The 22,279-nt window shown below is 48.4% G+C and overlaps 1 protein-coding gene across 1 annotated transcript; it reads right to left on the reverse strand.

Annotated features, from left to right (window-relative positions):
* Positions 1–272: 272 nt before the first annotated feature.
* Positions 273–6,423, reverse strand: LOC308099576 (actin, cytoplasmic-like; the record flags this gene model as incomplete). The annotated part of the gene is made up of 7 exons (XM_080448314.1): positions 273–416; positions 1,330–1,511; positions 1,953–2,150; positions 2,639–2,800; positions 2,923–3,007; positions 5,704–5,814; positions 6,370–6,423. The coding sequence occupies 7 exons, from the start codon at positions 6,421–6,423 to the stop codon at positions 273–275; spliced, it is 936 nt and encodes a 311-aa protein (XP_080304440.1).
* Positions 6,424–22,279: the final 15,856 nt, after the last annotated feature.

Consider the following 22,279-nt stretch of genomic DNA (forward strand, 5'->3'; position numbering starts at 1 on the left):
TATCAACTTAATAATAACATGCTTATTCTCTTTAGGTCCTTCAATTAAACCACCTATTAAAGCATGATGACATGTGGTCGAATGTGAACTCTTTGCATCACACTCACAGCCCCGAAATGGATACTAATTACCAGTTCATGTAGGCTGTACAAAGAAAAAGAAAACCAAAAGGATATCACATGTGGGTTCACAGAATATACAGTATATCTTTGTATGTTTGCTTTTCCCTTGGTTGGTAAGCAGTGAATGGGATGCGTGGAGAGTTTGTCTCTCTAGAAACACTTGCGGTGGACGATAGAGGGACCGGACACGTAATACTCCTGATAGCTGATACACATCTGCTGGAAGGTGGAGAGAGAAGCCAGGATGGAACCACCGATCCACACAGAGTATTTTCTATCAGGAGGAGCAATGATCTGCAGAGTAGGGAGAGTTCATAAGATTAATGCTTGTTACTGTATTCTTGAAACAAATAATTATTGATTACTATTGTTTGCCGTTTGTGATCAATAAGGAGACACAATTTATGTTTGAAAGTTCCAATTGGATAAGGAGCTGCAGTCCCAAAAGAGGTTGTGCATTAGATGTATTATTGTAGTTTATGGTTGTACTGTATTTATTACAATCAGTATAAAAAAATTGGTATACTTAACATACCTGAATAATCTATTTAATGTTGACGAAACATACTGTAATTGTGCGGTTAGTAAATTATGGATGTTTGGCTTGAGTTTTCAAACCAATCTGCACTTTAAAATGCATTGAAACACAACAATAACAACTTTTTTGTTATTTTGGGCAAGTTGGATTGCCTATCTCAATTAAGTCTTGTTTGCAATAATGTCAAGTATACAGTGATTTGTAGAGAATGGCCCTAAACATTCCTTACCACCAGTATGGCTCTACACTCACCGCCAAAGGGGAGAATTCTCCCCTTTTCAGTCAATGGTGTTTACCGCCAAAGGGGAGAATTCTCCCCATTCTCCCCTTTTTTTTTATTTTGTTTTTTAATTTCTAAAATGTTTCTCTAATTTTTGAGTATACATTTTTTCTCGTTATTCACAACGAATTAGGATATATAAAAAAAAATCCATTCACTTCAATGTAAAAAAATAAACGGACAAATAATTCACATTTTTTCTATTAAAAAAATATTAAAAACCCTGGCAGTGGGTGAGTACATTATGAATAAACTCTGGCAGTCAATGTATTGACCTAAATGTAAAATTACCTGGAGACATTACGGATAGGCCTACTTCAGCTGACAATATCAAATTGTTGTGTTCCGTGTGTACTAAAGTTTGTGTATGTACTGCATAAAGCATGTACCCTTGTTTTGATGGCGGGAGGAACAAGAGCAGAAATCTCCTTCTGCATGCGGTCAGCAAAACCTGGGAACATGGTGGTGCCTCCGGACAGCACTATGTTGTTGTACAGTTGCTTATGGAGATCCATGTCACACTTCACAATGCTATTGTAGATGGTCTCATGGATCCCTACATATTTTTTACCTGGATCCAGGAAAGAATATGAGTAAGAGAGACAGAGGCACAGAGTAATGGTTAGAATCTAACCTTTAGATAGGCCTACACTAGATGTTAGATTATCCATAATAAAATAAGAGTTCAATAACAGTGACAGTGTGCATTTGTACTGAAACATAATTGTCCAACAGTGCATAACTGTTGATGATACAAAACAAGGACAACACACAACAGAAACTGCAGTAAAACAAATCCATCATACTATATCAAGAAAGTAATGCACAGAAAGGCTTTGAATTACAAATTACATGAGCATCCTGGCCCAAATAATGGCTGCAGATGTAGAGATTATTGTTACACTTTTAATTGCTTGTTTTCAAGTCAGTGATGTAGAACTATACTCCTGTTATTACTTCCCATATTAATACTGTACCATCATCAGTAGTGGTACTATACTGTACTACTAACCGGGCTGGAAGAGCATCTCTGGGCAGCGGAACCTTTCGTTGCCGATGGTGATCACCTGACCATCAGGCAGCTCGTAGTTCTCTTCCAGTGAGGAAGAGTTGGAACTGCTCTTCATCTCCTGTTCAAAGTCCAATGCCACATAGCATAGTTTCTCCTTCATGTTGCGCACAATCTCACGCTCCTTCATGTACTGAGATTCTATTTTCTTAGTGCCTATTTTCAGATACAAAATAGGCACTACAAGTTTAATTGTATAGCACAGTTCAACAACAACACAATTCAAAGTGCAATACAAAAACATTAAGAGGCTTGACACATTACAAACAAATAGAAAGTTAGAGTAAGTTAAATGAAAAACTAAATGGGAAAATTTACATTACAGTCAGTGCAGCACAAAAATCAAAAACCAAAGGCCTTTTAGAAATAGATGTTCAGGCTGCTACGTGGCCTGAACATCTACATTTTCAGCCTGCTTTCAGCTACATCATGCGAAGCTTGGCCAGTCAAATCCGGATGTTATGTTACGACATTTGTTGGCCGATCAAATCCAGACGTCCACCATCCACCCATAAGCCAATATTAAGATAAGATATTCCTAATCAATCTCAAGCTTTACTGTTTCCTTCCACACAAAAGTTAGCAAATACAGCATTAATTCCCACCTTATGCCTCTGAATAATACGTACCAGTAGTGGTGAAACTATAGCCTCTGCCACTCAGGATTTTCATCATATAATCAGTGAGGTCCCTGCCTGCCAGTTCCAGTCTAACGATGGCATGAGGCAGAGCGTAGCCCTCGTAGATGGGCACTGCATGGGTCACACCATCACCAGAGTCCATCACAATACCTGGAGAAACAAGAAGTTCAATTAGTTACTGAGGCCACAGAGACCAGTGCATCTCCACAGCACTGTATCTGACACAAATTACGGGTCAATTTGGTTACATTTGCTGAATAGTATACACTTACCAGTGGTCCGACCAGAGGCATAGAGAGACATAACTGCTTGGATGGACAGACACATGGCAGGGGATTTGAACGTCTCAAACATGATCTAGAATACACGATGAAAAATGTTATTAAAGGAGAATTCCGGACAAATTAAGTGTTATCTTTGATGTCTCGTTACTCACCTACCGATGTGAAAAGTAGCGTTCTTTTTTTTCATATATTCCCCTGTCGTCATTTTTTAAACCCCCTCCGTTGTCATAATGGGAGCGCGTGGCTAAGGGAAATTCGTCTATTATAACCGACGCAAAGTTGTTTTTTTCACTACTAGTATTCATAGTAGAGTCTCATGATAGTCAAACATGCGTTGAAACTATCTGCGAGGCTGCCGTCAATGGCGAACGATTTAACACTGGTTGCTTGTTTCCAGATTCTGGCAACACGAGTTGCCAGGTTCTGGAAGAAACAAGCAACCAGTGTTAAATCGTTCGCCATTGACGGCAGCCTCGCAGATAGTTTCAACGCATGTTTGACTATCATGAGACTCTACTATGAATACTAGTAGTGAAAAAAACAACTTTGCGTCGGTTATAATAGACGAATTTCCCTTAGCCACGCGCTCCCATTATGACAACGGAGGGGGTTTAAAAAATGACGACAGGGGAATATATGAAAAAAAAGAACGCTACTTTTCACATCGGTAGGTGAGTAACGAGACATCAAAGATAACACTTAATTTGTCCGGAATTCTCCTTTAATCATTTTCTTTTTTACTTAAATTGAGTCAATAATAATTATAATAGGTCATGAGTTACCGATTCCCTACTGTCTTATGCTCCCTTATACTGACTCCCTACTGCCTTATGCTGCCTTATTGCTGACCGGCTCATACTGCCTTATTGACTGGGGTAACAGCATAGTTGTACATTAAAAAAAAGGACGTTTCTTCAAAATGTGGGCGTTTTGCAGGACTTTTTGATGATTGGTTCGCTATCTCTTCCCAACTGCCCATGCTCTGGAGGGGCGTGTTACAGATTTTGATATGGCAGACAGAGTGCAGTGAAGTTAAAAATGTAACATTTCACTGAACAGGATAATAACAGCAACGTTGTCATGAGATGTCGGAAGATCGTCTGCAGGCCTTCAAAAACTTTGTATATCTCAGGTATGTGTTCTTGTATACAGTAGCTTTAGCATATCTCTGCTGTCCAGCAGCAACCAGCTAACTCCAAAACGCTCATTTTTCAGGAAATTAAGAAAACCTTATATTTTTTAAACAAAGCAATACCGCCTCATCAAAGTTGGTATAGTGACTTTATATATTGTCAGATACTTGCATGTGTCATTATATTATCAACACTTTACCCAAATCCAGCTGAAGGGGAGTTAGGAGTCCGAACAGCTGACAATAGCTCCAATTGCTGCTGAGGGAGACACAGATAGTGCTCGTCGGTCTACGCTTTTTGACTTAAAACTTGATAGCGCCCGAACGAGACGGGGGGCATACCGGGGCAGGGATCGGGTGTCGATAGGATCCCGAGTTAGCGATACGTGCCGTTTTGATTTTAGGAAATTGGCGCCTCCCACTAAAGAAATAAGCCCCTCCCATGAATGTAAAGGGCGAATTGTATAGTCACCTCAGTCCTGAGATCACTTGTATTTCATTTCGAGATGATTGATCCTCCCAAAAATCATGTTTTTGCATGTTCAATAGCGTTGATTTATGAAAAAAAAAAAAGAGCTGGAAATGGAGTTAGCTGGTTCCCGCTGGACAGTGACAATATAGTGAACAATGCTAGTGTGCTACCATATAATCTGGCCCACAGTGGCCGGCCAGAGGGCTGCTCAGAGCAGACACGGACGGCGTTCGCTGGTAGGTGCTCGTCGGTCTACGCTTTTTGACTTAAAGCGTTGATAGCGCCCGAACGAGACGGGGGGCATACCGGGACAGGGATCCTGGCTGGCGAGGCGCATCCAACGGTGCCTGACCCGAGTCTGTCCATCGCTCCCTGGCCTGATCGAGGGACCGCCCTGTCTTCAGACCGTTATCACAGTTGTTCTTGTTACTGACTCAGTACAGCCTTTTGCTCCATTATTACTGAATCCCTACTGCCTTGCTGCCTTATCACTCCCTACTGCGTATGCTGCCTTATTACTGACTCGCTACTGCCTTATGTTACCTTATTGTCTTTTTAAGTGGTTTGTGTGTGAGTGCTGTGCGGTGCTGTGCCTCCTGTTTGTGTTAACTCATTGAGTGCCCGAATTGCCAGAATTGTTTCTATATTATGTTGTCCCAGTGCCAGTGTTTTTTTCAAAGTAAAAAAAAAGTGCTTAGGAAGCGAGATACAGCCTTTTTCAGTTATAAGTTAAACAAGGAGTGGATGGAGCTGCACATTTTTTTTTTACTATTTTTTCAAAAACACGTCAAACACGCCATTGGCCCGTTGCGCCATAGCGGTAAAAAAAACATGAAAAAACGTGAAACACGTTAATGGCACTCAATTAATGAGTTGCAGGTTTGTGTTGCAATACAGATATAGCCTACAAATATACAGTACATACACACAAAGTCACATGCCGAAGCAGCTAGCACCGCTTAAAAATAACCCAGAGTATAACAGTGGTCCCTTATGTCCATTGCCATGCTCTCAGAATTGACTTCGGATTTTGATGTGTACTGTACAGTGCATTGAGTGAGGAGGAACAGTAGGGGCCATGTTTCTGGCTCAAGGACAAGTCAATAATAATTAATATATTATGTGAATGAGAGAGAAAGAAAGATATAGTATGTTTGTACTTCACCTGCACCATTTTCTCCCTGTTGAACTTAGGGTTGAGAGGAGCCTCAGTCAGCAGAACTGGATGCTCGTCAGGGGCCACATGAAGCTCATTATAGAAGGTGTGGTGCCAGATCTATCCAAAAGATAAAATCACAGTGTGCCATCTTAAATGATAAACAGCCAGACTTTCAGCTTTAAAACATGCGCTTTCATAACTGATTTTCCCATTTTTCCTTTATGGATAGATATATTAGATGTCATTAATTTATTTACCGCAATATTTCACCCGCGGTTTATCCGATATTAATTAATGATTATATTTGATTGACCCGAATCCACCCAAACTGCGGTTAACTGCGGCAACCGCGGCTAAAACCGCGATCCGCGCATCTCTACTGGGGACGATGCACCTCGTGCTGTCCCACGAGGTGTGGTTTTAAAAAAAAGAAAAAAGACGCACCAACATTCCATAGGCTAAATCAATGCATTTTGTGATGCATCGCACAACTAACGGGGAATACCAGAAAATAATAATATTTCGACATACGGGAAAAACGGTTGGTGCGGATATTTAAATTGGCTAATATAATTATTGCGGTTGGATAACGGGCGGATAATTAATTTGTACATGCGGATTCGGATGACGTGAGAGGCCATCCGCGCATCTCTAGTCCCCAGCAAACCCTGCTTTGCACGTCCCAGAGCCGTTATCAACCACCAGTGCAGCAATATCATCATCCATGTTTGACCCAAGCGTATACGTTCTTCTATTCCACCTATAGTCCGGTGGATTGGTAAAAAAAAATTGGTTAATCGTTAACTTTTTTATAAAAGCGTGAAACCTGGTACACTTGTACAGTTTGGGGCCCTGAACATTTTCAGATATGGAGCCATCGCAAAAACGCTCCCTAGCCTTGGCAGCCATTTTACTTTGCGCCATAACCAAATTATGTATCTGTTGATTAATCATGTGACTTGTGTATTGTCTTAAATGTGGAAACACAGGCTTTAGCACTGTTCTAAACAGTAGTAGTGATTAGGTCAGCTCCTCATCTGACCTAATCAATCAACATGCCCTCATGTGACACTCAGGTGACATGTGTAAAGTCCACTGCTGTGCTGTGGCGGGTGCACACCGCTACTCCGACGCCCCGCGGCTCCGACGCCCCGCGATTCCGACAGCCGGAGGGTCCCTGGCTCCAGAGGCTCGACCCTGGCCACTCGGCCGGTCGGCTCAGGCCTCCCCGGCCAGGGACCCCCAGGGACCCCCGGGGAGGCCTTGACCCGGCCCAGGGAGCCCCGAAGCTGGGTACTCGCTCCAGTACGGGGATCCCCGGGGGTCCCTGGCTCCAGAGGCTCGACCCTGGCCGGGCTCAGGCCTCTCCAGCCTTCTTGTCTTCTTCCCTCTATGGCCTGAGCCGATTAAATTTCTCTTGGCTATGGTTTCGCTGGGTCAGTGGGAATCTCGTTCGATTAACTCGGTACGCGACACAAGCAGGGTTTGAGAAACAGAGTCTCCGGAGCGCGCCTTCGCGCCCCCCGCGGCGTACGGATCTCCTCGCCGAGCCCGGTGATGGGGCTCGAGGCGAGGCCGACCGCGGGGGCCCTCGGGCGGTCCGTTGCAAGACAGTGGGAATCTTGTTCGATTAACTCGGGCGCAGCCACTGCTGAGTTACGGGACAACCGGGCCGCAGGGCACGACCAGCATAGATACGTAGCTGCTCGCAGGTTCATGTCAAGTTCCCCCGCCGCCAACCCCATCAAGGTAACTTGTCTTGCGGGTCTACTATCGGGAACTCTGGTTTACTCAACTCCTGCGTGCGCCACCTATGTGGTCTACACCCATATACGGTACTGTCCCAGCGTGGGCACTTGGCAGTGCCTGCACGCCCAACTCACACAAGTCTGCAGCGCCCTTTAAGACAAGCATATGCTACTGGCAGGATCAACCAGGTAGGCCTCCTGTTCCGCCGCGACAGCGTGCCCAGCTGAGGCGCGCGCCGTGGGGTTGCCGGTCCGCGGAGACCGCCAAGGCCCCCCGTGAGAGGGGCGGCGGTGTCTCCCGGAGGCGCACACTGCGTCGGTCGCCACTTCCTCCTTTGCCCCCCTAGCCAAGTCGACGACGCAGCTGTTTGGTCGGTCGCCGGAGTACGCGACACAAGCAGGGTTTGAGAAACGGAGTCTCCGGAGCGCGCCTTCACGCCCCCCGCGGCATTCGGATCTCCTCGCCGAGCCCCGTGATGGGGCTCGAGGCGAGGCCGACCGCGGGGGCCTTCGGGCGGTCCGTTGCAAGGCAACTAGGACAGACGGTGCGTCTCTGTCTCGCTTGGCCGGGGTCGGCCGCGGAGGAGTGCGGAGGACAGGCCTCTCCGCACGTGGTCCCTCCGCGCCTGGTCGGGCCCGCAGGCTGCAAGCAGCGTCCGCCGAAGCACACGAGGTGCCGGCGGGGCCCTTGCAAGAGGCGGGCTACGAGTGCCTATCGGTCAGAAAACGGAGCGGGTTCCACGGCCCTTGCGGGCGGCGTGGTTACTCGGAACACAGTGCGAGACTAGAGTGGCCACCGTGGCCGACGGCGGGCCCTGCATTCGGGCAGGCCTGCCGTCCGTCCCCAGCGTCCGCACGCTGGTCAATATAACCGGGATGGGAAAAGTTGCCGAGACTCCCGGGAGAGAATTTCAAAGGAGGGGGCCATGGCAGAGCCCAGATCCTCGTGGGCTCCACGAGGACCTCCAGGGCGCCCGTCCGCCCGGCCGTGCCCGACCGGAGGCCTCTCTCTTCCCATAAGCCCGCTGGGAAGAGGCCTCCGATTTCATGGTTCTCCCCCCCCTCGCGGGGAGGGGGGAAAGGGACCCACGGCCACCACCCCCGGGCTTCGCGACGGCCAAGCTCCATAGGTACGTTCTGGAACAAGTTGGCGCCTCGCCCGGGAGACTTTTTCACAGGAGGGAGGCAGGGACGAGCCAGACGCCTCCTGGGCTGCGGGGAGGGGACAGGGAGGTACGACGCGGAGATCCAGGAGGAGGGGGCCCGTGCCGCCACCCGAGACGGAGCCTCGCGCTGGACATCGCGACGGCCAAGCTCCATAGGTACGTTCTGGAGCAAGTCGGCGTCTCGCCCGGGAGACTTTTTCAAAGGAGGGAGGCAAGCACGAGCCAGACGCCTCCTGGGCTACGGGCAGGTGACAGGGAGGTACGACGCGGAGATCCAGGACAAGGGACCCCTCACAGCGCCTACACTGCCCCAGGACCATGCCCCGGTTCCGGGCATGGCATAGCTATCCTATGGCACAAGTGGCCACCTCTCCCCCCAAGCGACATTTCACGCAGGGGAGAGGCCTTGAGCCCAGAGCTTCTTGGGAGGGGGCCTCTCGCCGCCCCGCCGCCACCCCAGGAAGGTGCCTCTTCCTGGGCATGGTCCTCACCTATCCTCTGGCACCAGTGGCCACTTTCCCCCCACGCGAAATTTCACGCAGGGGAGGGGCCAGAGCCCCAGTCCTCGCGGGGCCTGCAAACATAGTGCGATTTTCACACTTTTTCCCGGGTTTTTCGGCCGCAGTTTGCCCGGGCAGCCACCCGATGCCCCCCCCCCCAGGACCCGGGGGGGCACCGACGCGTGCGCACCCCCGACCCGGATCCAACGAGCCCTCCGCCGGCCCCGGGCGACCCACGGTCCGGGAGGTACCGCCCGTTTTAGCCCGAAAAAGAGCAGATCGTGAAGCCGAAAAAAGTTGAGATTTCGGCCGGGGGTCCTCCAGGGGGTCCCCGGGGACCTCTGGAGCCCATGCAGACACTTAGAGAAATTTTTGATTTTTTTTTGAGAACCATGATTTTGGGCCTCGCTGAACCCATCGCTTGCCCCAGGAAGGTGCCTCTGTCCTGGGCATAACTACCCGATGGCACAGGTCGGCCTTCCAGGCACCTGCAAGAAAATTCCTTGAGGCAGGAAGGCAGGGGCCCACCTCCTCAAGGGAGCCCTGGACTTAGAAACATTTCTAGGCCTCTTCCTGGGAGAAGAGGCCTCTTCCTGGGCATGGTCCCTACCTACGAGATGGCACCAGTCGGCCCTTCTCCCTGGCTCTCCCCTTCACACAGGGCAAGGGCCAGGGAGCCCAGTGCCTCACGGCACAGTGCCGGGTGCACACTCGCCCGCTCTACCCGCCCCGGGAGCCACCGTCTCTAGGTAGGAGGTGGTCCATGGACCCCCGGTGGGGACCAGGGACCGGGGACGGCGCCGCCTTGTGGACGCTGGCGGTATTGCGCCCCAAGACAACAGCCTTTTACAGGCTTGTGGATCTACTCTTTTTCCAGCCTTTTTTAGCCCGAATTCCGGCTTTCGGTCCCGCGGGGCGTCGGAGCAGCGCCGTGCACCCTGTCAAAGACCTACTTGTTGACTCTCCCAGAAAATTGCCATGGATAGAGGAAACCTTTTTTATTCCTCTTCTGTTGGAGGGGAGAGCCTACCTATGTACTCTTACCAGTATAGTTGTCAGTTGACCAACTTCCTTATTTTTAGTCCTACTTTTTCCTCTCCAGGTGTGAGAGAAGTGTGCACAGATTGTCTCTCATTTCAGTTTTATTTTTTCAATTATATACTTTAATTAGTTAAATGTAGTTAAAGAGCACGAGGTACTGCCAGACGATTAAGGTTAAAAGGATAATAGTCCTGGGGACTTGTTTCCATTGTGGTCCTATGTATTAATTTCTTCAACATTGCACGTAAAGCAAATCGCACGTCAATACATGTCATCCAACAAGAACACTATGTACAAAAGAGAAAATGGGGAGTGGGGGTGAACGTCATCAGTGAATGACACTTCCTTTCAATGGGAAATTGCATTTACCTCCCTTTGAGGACTTCTACAGATAGTTTCTCAGGCTAGTTTTGAAAGAAATCAGTGATTCATTTGTTTTAATGGATGTCATTGCAGTAGTAGTAGCAGTAGTGTGCAGACTCATCTCAAAACATGATGTGCCAGGGATCCCCTGGCACACAGGGGCGGCCATAGCTGAGTGGTTAGTGAGCCCGCCTAGGGAACCAGCTGGCCCTGGTTGCCCCAGGTTCGATTCCAGGCTATCCCAGCATATGTGCCGATGATATGAAATTTGTCCCTGAGCAAGACTCTTAACCCCAATTGCTCACAGGTTCTCATTGGAAACAAGACCGCAAGGACTTTCATGAACGACCTGTTAAAAGGAATTATCCTTATACCCCCATAAGATATTTGTGTTAAAATGTTTCAAACATATTCCAATGTTGTTTTTTTCTGAAAGTAGCTGATCTACAAGCTCACAACTATTTTCTTTATGAATTAGTGTGATAGAGTTGTCAGTTGGCCAACTTCATGTCATGTTCACAGATTGTCTCCCATGCCAGCTTTTTTTACAGTTTTATTAAGTCCTGGGCACTTGTTTCCATTGTGGTCCTACGTATGGCATCTAAAACTAATCACACGCCAATACATGTCATCAACAAACACAACACCATGTACAAAGGAGAAATTGGGGGTTTGGGGGGGTGAAGGTCATCAGTGAATGACACTTCCTTTCAATGGGAAATTGCATTTACCTCCCTATGAGGACTTCTATAGATAGTTTCTCAGGCTATAGTTTTGAAAGAAATCAGTGATTCAAATGTTTTAATGGATGGTGTCAGAGCATTCCAGGTTTTGGTGGAAGAGCAGTAGAATGAGAATGTTCTCATGTTTGTTCTATATTTGGGCAGTACCAGATCTACAAGCTTTGTGTTTGCGGCACATTTCCCAAACTTTCTGGAGTAGTAAGGCGGGAAATTGATACGATAGTGCACTTGGTGATACAAGCGCGAAATTTGGCACAGATGACCTTCATATGACCCTAATTGATAATCAACCTCTGGCCACGCAGAATTCCTAAGATTTCAAGATGGCCAACACCAGTTTTCAAAATGGCTGCAACTGGGCCAATGTTTTGGACTATATCACTTTGCTGGGGCTTATTTTAATATATGAGAATATGTTCTGGAGGTATTTCTACCAAGTACGATAAAAAAATAACATTAGGTTCCAATATGGCGGCATCTTTTCCAATATGGCTGCCGATAAATTGCAGAAATGCTATTTTCAAACATTTTAGTACCTTTACTTTTGATACTTTAAGTATATTTTGATGCCAATACTTTTATACTTTTACTCAAGTAACATTTTCAACACAGGCCTTTTACTTGTAACAGAGTATTTTTATATTGTGGTATTGCTTTTACTTAAGTAAAATATATGAGTACTTCTTCCACCACTGAGTGGGAAAAACGGAATGCGAGGCATGCAGTGAGTACTGTCTCTCCAGCAGTGCCCTTGACGAGCACAGCTATCACAGCTGGGCCGTTGGCTGTTGACGTTCGGCAATATGGCAGCAGGTCTGCTCTCAGAGCAACTTCAATACAATAATCCTGTTTTCCTTATGAACCGATAAGTAGAAGGATTTTTTTATTATAATTTATTTTTAAGTGAGTGTGAGCTGTTCTTCAAATATACTGTACATAATGTCTTCTGAAGTAAAAACAATCCAGAACATATCCCTGTTTTATATCCTTTTTCTAATGTATAGAAACGTGACCTAATTTGAACTGTTACATCAGGGGTCTTCAACGTTTCCACTACACACTGTATAAAATTGTGTTGCACATTCAACTTTTTCATAGCTGTCATACATAGCTTCATAGTGACATGATGCTGACATGATGCTGACATGATGCTGACATGATATTGACAAGATACTGACCCAATCTAGATGCTCACAATCTATTTATTTACTGGAAACACTGTTTACAATGACTCTTTCACTTAAAAAGGCCAACATTATGGCAGGTAGTTATAGTGTTAACTTCAATGCACTGTCTCTCTCTCTCTCTCTCTCTCTCTCTCTCTCTCTCTCTCTCTCTCTCTCTCTCTCTCTCACAATGATGACATTGCAATAGCCTAAATGCCATGTTCCTGTGAGCAGATCATATTTAATTCTATGGAGAACAGTGTGCAGTGAGGTCCTTTTGATAAAATTAAGAGCATGTGTAAGAAAACATGAAAACACAGCTGTAATTGCATGGTCTATGTACTGAGACACTGCAACACTGTTCATGTGTTAATACTGTGGTTGGTGCTTGCAGTCAGTATGGCAGGTTGTATGACCCTGTAGTTATTATATTTAGCCACGAGATGGCACTGTTACCTACCATTTAATGGAACTCAACTCAACAGTGAGGTGCTGAAGTAAAAAACAAAAAAAGCTCATACATTTTCTGCATATAACATTAATATTAATATCAATTGGAACATTACCTCCTTTGAGTTCAAAGGAAATTCTAATATATAACTGAAATAATAGATGCGTAGAAAATACATTCATAAACTATTAATACAAATCTATTCGTAAAATGTATGGATGTGATGAAATATGTATATATTTGAGAGATTTTCTGCCAAATAAAACTGATAAGATACCAGAAGAATGGGCAAGAAAGGGATCACAGGTGTATTCACAGATTATTACAAATAATGTGATAGACTCATTTGAAACTTTAGTTGTTACATTTAATATAAGTAAACAATATTTATTTAATTATCTACAAATTAGAAGCTACCTCATGAAACAGCAGAGAGACCAGGGACAGAATGCATGGGCTATTGGATTTGTTTTTGTTTTTTAGCAAAAATAGAAATAGTGAAAATTATTTTTAGGACGATGTAATCTAAGTACTGGAAATAATTTGCTTGGAAAATGTATATGAAGATTTTTAAAACATATATATAAACTAAAGGGCTGGACTGGGACAAACATTCGGCCCTGATGTCATTGTCTCCGCCAGGCCGACAATGACATCCTCTTCAGTTCCTCTTCAGTTCCTCTGTTCACAGAAGCACTAGGCTCACAAGCTTATAAAACTGAAAACAACTTCAAACTACTTAAATCTTCGATTTCCAGTCTTCACGAGAGAAACCAGCTCTAACCCTAAAAGCGGAGATTAGGATCAATAACCACAGGTTTTCTCTCGCTTCGGAAAACAACCTACTACTTATTTTTCTGCCTCGTGGTGAGTTGGCTGCTAGCCACCTTAGCTTCCCAGTACGCTCCCCTACCTAGCTCAAATAGCCACCTTAGCCGCTAACTAGCTTAGCTGTTTGGCTACAGCCACAGCCCGTAGCACCCTTCCCTAAGCTAAGTCCCGTATAGAGCTTCCACCACACGATGGCCAACTCCAAAGGCGTCCCGGTCTACGAGGGCCCTCTACCACCGAGACAGTGCGGGCTCGGACTGCTCGGCCACCATCGCCGGCGATGATCCACACTCCATCTGTATCGTCTGCCTCGGTGTGGCCCACCCTTTCAACGCGCTCTCCGACCCCGTTTCCTTCTGCGGCGCCTGTTCGCGCTACTCTGAGAGGTTCCTGCGCGCACGCTACGGCCAGGCCAAGAACTGCGCAGGCGGCAGCCGCGGAGAGGCCGGAGCAACGAATGCTAGCGGCGCTAGCGGTGCTCGTCTAGTGTCGCAGCGGCACCCCCGCCTCCCGACCCCAACCCCAGATGCTACGAGCGGTGGCCCTCAACGCTCGCAGCGCCACACTGGGACCCCACCACCACCACCTCCCGCCTTGGGCCCTGTGGAGAGCGGTGCTAGCCTCCCACAGGGCCGCGGTAAACAACGACCAACCGCCGCCGCTGTGGGTGCCGGCCCTCAGCCCCCACAGCACCAGGGCAGCCAGGCCCTCTCCCCCTCCTCCCCCCCACCCCAGTCGTTCCTCTCCAGCGGCAGTTACCGGCAGGAAGAGGACTACTACTCTGGGGAGGAGGACTACGAGGAGGAAGGCGAGTATGAGGAGGGTGAGTATGAGGAGGACGACGAGGATGAGGAGCTCCCTTCCCATCAGGAGCCCACGGACGTCGTCATGTTCAGCCCAGTGCCGGGAGACGACGGACAGAACACGTCCACCAGCACCCCCCTCCCCCTCCTCTCTCCCTGGTCAACTCTTTCTCCAGGCTCCTGCGGACGACGCGGACGAGGCCCCGAGCGTCCCCAAGCTCTCTGTCTCCACTGCTTTCGAGCGAGCGGTGACTAGATGTGGCCAGCAGCTTCAGGTGGAGGAACCACAGGCCTCCTCCTCCGCAGCGACGCCTTCTTTCCCGGGCATGACTGCCCCAGAGCCTCGCCGCCCGCGGATAAGAAAACTTCCAGTGGCCACGGGGTTCAAGGAGGCTCTCCAGACGTCCTGGAAGGGCCACGCTGACCTCGCAAAGCTCAAATTTGAAATCGACGTGGCAGGGGGAGCAGGACTGGGACTCAGTCTCCCCCCCATGGACTCTGTCTTGGCCACCAGTCTGGGGGCGATGAGTAGGGGGTGCGTCTCCCTCACTCCTAAGCCCACCTTTGCCAAACCAAGGGAGAAAGCTGCCTCAGCGACCGCAGAGAGGTCTTATAAAGCGACGGCCCTCGTCGCCAAGACTCTCAATGCCAGCACTCTGTTACAGGGCTCCCTGAGCGTGCTGCTTCAGGGCCTGAAACCCGCCTTGGGCGAACACGCGGAGGATTGATTGATTGATTGATTGATTGATTGATTGATTGATTGATTGAAATTTTTATTAGGCAAAAGAATGTAAAACAACACAGTTACATTTATAATGCTTTTGTCTAAAAGGTCCGGCCAAAAAAGTCCTTGCGGACTTGTTTCCGTTGGGGTCCTTGAGTTAATTTCATAGACATATATAGTAGCAACCAAACAGTTCAAAAATCAACATGAAAATACCACTATGTACAAAAAAAGCATTTAAAAAATATATGTACAAAAAAGGGGGGGGGGGAAGCATGGAAAAATAAAAATTATATACAAAAAAAAGCATGAGGAAATACAAAATATGTACAAAAAGAGGAGGGGGGGGGGGTCGTCTGTCTACAGGGAAACTGGTACTAGCTCCTCTTTCGGCCTCCAGAAAGATGGGTTTTTAGGGCTGTTTTGAATGAGCCCAGCGAACTGCATTTTTTGAGGGATGGGGTTAGACTATTCCATTCCTTGGTGGCTGTGCTATAGAAGGAGAATTTGCCCATGTTTGTTTTATGGGTGGGTGGTACCAGATTGTTGTTTACGCTCCCTCTAGTTTCGTGGCTGTGGGTGTCACTAACTTTTTCGAGGTATTTATACAGATATGCGGGTATAGGGGGCATATCGGGCAAATCTGCATTTACAATTTTGAAGACCAGACCCATTTTTTGTTGTTTAACCCTGTCTTCCACCCTGAGCCAGCCTAGGCTGGCAAAGTGAGTGGGAGAGAGGTGGGTCATGGGCCCCAGTCCGAGAAGTAGTCGGATCAGTTTGTTTTGGGAGGTTTGAAGCTTAGTCTGCAGTGACACTGAGGTGTTGGAGTACCAAGAGGAGCTAGCATAGTCAAAAAGGGGCTGAATCAGGGCCCCTGAGAGGGTCCTGAGGGCCTGAGGGTTGACAAAAGAGGAAACTCTGCCCATAAATCTGGTTCTCTGGTTTACTCCTTTGACCACCTTTGTTACCATGCTTTCACCTGTCAGGTATTTGTCAAGAATACATCCCAAATAGGTAATCTCTTCTTTGCTAGTGATGATTGTGTCATCGACTTTGACCTTGAAGTCATTTACCTTCATTTTACTGAGGGAATGTCTGGTCCCAAATAGGATGGATTCAGTTTTCCCAAGGTGTAGAGACAGTTTGTTATCGGTAAGCCAGGTACGGATTTTTGAGAGTTCAGAGCTGAGAGCTTCCTCAACTTGCAACTTGTCCTCACCCGAGATCAGGAGTGCCGAGTCATCAGCGAACAGGAACAGTTTGCAGTTACAGGCAGCATTCATGTCGTTAATGTATAGAAGGAACAGTAACGGCCCTAGAATGCTGCCTTGAGGAACCCCGCAGCTCACCGGGAGGGATGAGGACATGGTTCCGTTGATGTCAACCACTTGTTCTCTACCCTCCAAGTAAGATCTCATCCAATTTAGTGATGTGCAATCAAAACCAATCGCCCTCAGCCTATCAAGTAGAATTGCGTGGTTTACAGTGTCAAACGCCTTTTGGAGGTCCAGCATGACCATGCCACAGTATTTGCCCGAGTCTACCTCACGTTTGATGTAGTCGGTCAAATATAGTAGGCATGTGTCAGTGGAGTGGGATGTTCTGAAGCCTGATTGGAATTCAAACAACAGTTTACGCTCGCTGAGGTAGCTGTTGATTTGTTCTTGGATTGATCGCTCTATAACCTTTGAGATGGAACAAAGGATGGAAACAGGCCTATAGTTGCCAGGATCTAGTTTGCTTCCTTTTTTAAATAGAGGGATTACTCTTGCCAACTTGAATTCTTGTGGGACGTGACACTGACTGATGGATAAGTTTGTAATGTGGGCTACTATGGGAGCAATGGAGACCGCTGCGTCTCTGAGGAATCTGGTGGGGATGTTGTCAAGGCCGGTGGCCTTGTTTGGCTGTAGGGCGAGGAGTTTGTTTTGCACATCATCAGTCAATACAGGTTTGAAAAAGAAGAAATCTTTTTTAGCCCCTAGTTTCTCATAGTGAGCTTGAATGTGGTCGGGGCCATACAGACCTGAATGCTGAGGGAGTTTGCTTACCAACTGGATTGCAACTGTGGTGAAGAAACTGTTAAAACAGTCCGCTACCAATTGCTTGTCGGTAGTGAGCGAGCCACTTGAAATAATGCAAATGTTTGTAGATTTAGTCTGAATTTTTCCGTTGCAGCCTAATTGTTTTAGTGCCTCCCACAGTTTTTGTGGGTGGCTTTTGTTTGCCTCTATGTTCTCATTTAAGAAATTCTTTTTGGCATTTCTGATCAATTTAGTAACTACATTTCGTAGATTTCTGCACTTTTCAAGTAGCTGCTCACTTTTGTTTTTCCTGAGCTCGGAGTAGCTTTTGTTCCTGAGTTTGATGGCATTCAAAATGTCACACTTCATCCAAGGTTCTGTGCTAGCTTTGACCCTCACCACCTTTGTGGGTGCGATGTTATCAAGTACACACAAAAAAGCTTTTTTGAAACAGGACCAGGACTCCTCCACAGAGGTGCAATTTAGGACATGGGACCAGTCCATTTTCCCAAGAGCTGTTGTTAGAAGATCACTTGAGTAGTGTTTCATAGACCTGCAGCTGATTGTCCTGTGACAATAAGCTCCAGGTCCGTGAATCTTCCGAGTGCAGAAAATGATATTGTGATCACTTAAGCTACACTCAATCACTCCACTCTTGGAAATTCTGGACTGGTCCGTTGTCAACACTAGGTCTATGATTGATTGAGAAGCAATGCCTACCCTTGTAAAATGCTTTATCAGCTGGGTAAAGCTGTGCAGGTCACAGAACTTTCTGAGGAGACTTAAAGGTAGCTGAGTCTTTCTTCAGAACACAGGTGTTAAAGTCACCAATTAGTACCGTCTCAGAGTTTCCTAAACCCGCCACATGATCCTCAATCAAGTCATAAAAAGCATTTTGATCTGGGGGTCTGTAGATGGCGCCAATTATCAGTGGTTTTGCATGTGGGTATAACATTTTGACCCAGACCGATTCAGTGGGGTTGTTATCCATATCTGGGATCACATCGTAAATAATGTCTGATCTCACATAGATGCAAACCCCACCCCCAGAGAGATTTCGGTCTTTTCTGATGACATTGTATAGCCCTTTATTTCAATCTCAAAGTCTTTGATGGAATTATCCAACTTAGTTTCTGAGAATGAAATAATGTCTACCTTGCCACTTCCAAACATGGATCTCAGCTCAGACATTTTTTCAGGGTTTTTAAGACTGTTAACATGCAAGTGAACAATGTGAGTACCTCTAGTAGAAAAGAGGGCATCCAAATCTTCAGTTGAAGGCTCTGGGGGGTCGGTGGGGGGGGTCGGAGGTGTGGGTGGGGGAGGGGGGGGCTTTGTGATGTCCGCGGGGGGGTGTGTGGAGGTGATTTGAGGCCGCATATCCTTCCTTAGATCTGCCGTGGGGGAGGGGGGGGTGGGGGTGGGGGTGGTGGATGTGGGGGAGGGGTGATGTGGGGAAACCCTTGTGTCGACCTCGGCCAAATTCCCCCAGGCAAAGGACTGTTTGGGAAAATGGAAAACTCTCTGTTTCCACGCCGATCCCACAGGGGAAAACCATGTAGTTGTCCAGTGACCGCTTGGAAAACAGGGAAAGGAACTCCGTTTCCCAGCATTCCTCTCGGTGGGATACTATGCGTTTGTCCTGGTATCGACTGGTGGTGGTGGTGGTGGTGGTGGTGGTGGAGGAGGGGGGATGGGGGAGGGGTGAAGCTATTGTCCCGCGTCGACGCCAAGCGGTGGTGCCAGGAGATGGTAGAAACAGGGGAAAAACACAGTTTTCTTGTGCTTTTCTCTGAGAGATACCCTGTGGTTGTCTTGGGCCCGTGTGGCGCATGAGGGAATCCTCTTGGTGACGCTGCTGTTGGGGAAGCCCTTTTCTCGTCACCGGCCACATTCCTTCACGCGGTGGTCGTCTGCTTGAGAATGCAGGTCTTGGAGCCAGCACAGATGTTAACCGGGGCAAATAATCCATCCTTGTTTCTCCAGCTCTTTGCTGGGGTTCGTTCTTATCAGGTGAGGTGGGCCGTTGCCAAACAAAGTTATTTGTCTGCATGTTGTGGACCGGACCTTGTCGGGCGCTTCCGTCGCGTTTGTAATCAGCTGTGAAGTTGCTTAGGCCAATGTAGTTGTGATCATAGCGAGTCTCCGTGCTCTTCACGGTCGGTGGGCCGGGATTAGGATGTACATTTCCCGACAACAATAAACTCAACCAAATAATCTTTCTTACTGTAAGGCCGTCTAGCTGGTTTGGTGTCCTTCTCCGTGTTTGTTGTTTTCGCCGTTGAAGAATAGAGCGCGGGGTAGAATCCAGGAGCGGATAAAAGGTGCGACCGTCCTCGGTCAAAGCCATCTCATCTCAGGTCGAGGTCGAGTTGGTGATGCAGCTCATCATTCAACTGAACCTGCACGCCACTCACTGGACCGGGAGGTCCCTGGACCTCTGCGCCATGCAAGAGCGGACAAGATGGCTCGACCTCGTCGACTTCCCCAGCGAAGCCGGCCAGGAGGCCAAGAAGCAGCTTCTGGCTCTCGACCTGGACCCGGAGAACCTCTTCAAGGATGGCGCTAAGTTCCTGAAGTCGTTCACAGAGGAGAGGAGGACGACCTTCGAACCCCTCTCATCCTCCTCCTCCAACACCAGGTCCCGAGGGGAGAGACCAGCGGCGAGAGGACGCTCCTCCTCTCGCCAGACCAGGTCAGGACGCCCCCAGAACGCACCGACACCGGCAACGGCAACGTCCAGGGAGAGGTCCCACGAGGAGGTTGGCACTCGACCTCAGGCCTCACGCCCCAACCCCGCTGCCCGGGGTCCACGTCGCGACACCACCCGCTCCCGTCGTGGGCGGGGGAAGTGACAATGACCCACCTGTTCCTCCCAGTGTCCGGCAGGCATGGGAGGAAACACAGCACTGCCAACCGCTCCACCCAGAGCTGCACGATCAGACTGGGCGGACGCCGACCCCCCCGTCGTTAACGGGGAAGAGACAGGGACCCTTTTTGCATCTCGAGGACAGAGTAATGGACCACTCCTCCACGGCCAAACAGCAAAAAATGACGCACATTTCTGTGAGGTCTGTAATGAACAACCCTGTTCTTGTTCCATTAAACATGTTGCAAAGTACAAAACCTTGTCTTATTCCAACCCTGTCTGTAGACCAGGGAGAACGGGAGCCACCTACATGGCGGTCCCCCGTTCTCGATGGTCTCCATATGAGCCCACAGTGCTCGGAGAAACCGGTCCTCGGTTTTCCGAACACTGCTGGGACAAACCCACCGAATGTATTTACACCAGTGCAGGTAATAAAACCAGTATCACCTCTGTCCGCCAGAGGGCGCCTTTGCACCTTGGCACAGGGGTCAGGCCGGTTTTATCTCCCGTCCGCCAGGGGGCGCCAAAACGCCACTGTAGTAAGGGAGTTTCACAAAATGGCCGCACGGAAGGTAGGCAAGATGGCGACAACCAGTTCAGACCGGATGTTGACATCGAGGAGGCATCGCATGCGGGGTCACGTGACTTCCTCGAATTTCCCAGTCAGTCATATAACGCCTATACTGTCTCTAGTGGGCACGTGTGGCACGTGTGGCCCCACCAGATCCACCGACAACGTCACTAGTTTCCATGGTAACGACCGAACGGTTTGTGGGACGAATGATGCCAGCAGCCCCCCCCCAACCCTCTAGCTCGCTGTTTAACACAGTGGAAAGCTTGCTACCCGTCTCCTTGGGTGCTCCGCACCATACAGAAGGGTTATAAAATACAATTCTCTGCGAAGCCTCCCATGTCGGACAAGGTATTGTTCTCCCATGCGACGGGCGGAGCGGCGCTGACTTTGAGTGAGGAGGTTCTCTCTCTCCTAAGCAAGGGCGCTATCAGAGAATTATCTCTGGATCAGAAACGCCTGGGTTTCTACTCGAAGTATTTTCCGGTCAAGAAAAAAAGGGGGGGGGGGGGTGTACGACCCATCCTGGGTCGTACACCTTTTCATGTAGGAAAGAAAGTCACGTACAGGCTGTGCATGCAGGCGGCGGGTCTCATGGCTTCGGCCATACACCTGATCCGCCTAGGCAGACTCTTTATGAGACCTTATCAGAGGTGGATGCGGGCTCTCAACATCCCACCTACCATGGGGTCTCGACGGGTTCTGGTGTCTCCACGTTGCATGGATGCACTCAGACCGTGGTCACGCGCACTGTTTCTGTCAGAGGGTGTCAGTATAGGTGCTGTGATTTCACGGAAGGTCGTCACGACGGACGCCAGCCTGACAGGCTGGGGCGCCGTTCACGAGGGCCATGCAGCCAGGGGGGTGTGGGACCCCAGTCTACAGTCGGCCCACATCAAGTACCAGGGTGGTGGCACCGGCTCCGGTTGAGTTGGTAGCTTTCCATCCACCTCCTTTCGCTTCGGCGGAGGATGAGCGATTGCATTGTCTTTGTCCAGTGAGGGCCTTGAGGCTCTACTGTCAGAAGACGGCGGCCAGCAGGTCGTCTACGCAGCTGTTTGTCTCCTATGGCCGCGGTGACCAGCGGAAGGCGATCGCCAAGCCGACACTTTCCAGGTGGATAGTTACACTAGAACAAGACAAACTACAAATTATAGATGTGAAATGTTAAAATGTTGAAAAATGTAAAATGCTAGAATATTAAAAACACTAACACTAAACAAATACTAAGAACTAACATTCTAGTATACTATATTACAACGTGTGAGCATTTGTATCAGCCTTTGCAGCCTTTTACAGCCTGGACGTGGCGGCTTCCTCAGTGGCGCACGCAGTCCTGGGTGTGGCAGCCTCATCTACTTGAGGTACTTTTCTCCTCCTGACATAATCCTGGGGCTAACGATCAGTTGGTCTCGGGAGCAGGGGGCCCTGTTCCTTTGTTGTAGGGTTAGTAGATGACAGACCTTATTTGTCTATTAGCTGAATAAGGCAGACTGCGGTCTGTCAGGGCCTTCTTTTCTTGTCCCTTATGTCGCGTACGGGCCCGGAGGGTCCGGGCGCCCCGGAGGTCTCAGGGCCT

Source organism: Gymnoscopelus braueri (assembly GCF_963280865.1).
Source record: "Gymnoscopelus braueri genome assembly, chromosome: 13".
NCBI lineage: Eukaryota > Metazoa > Chordata > Actinopteri > Myctophiformes > Myctophidae > Gymnoscopelus > Gymnoscopelus braueri.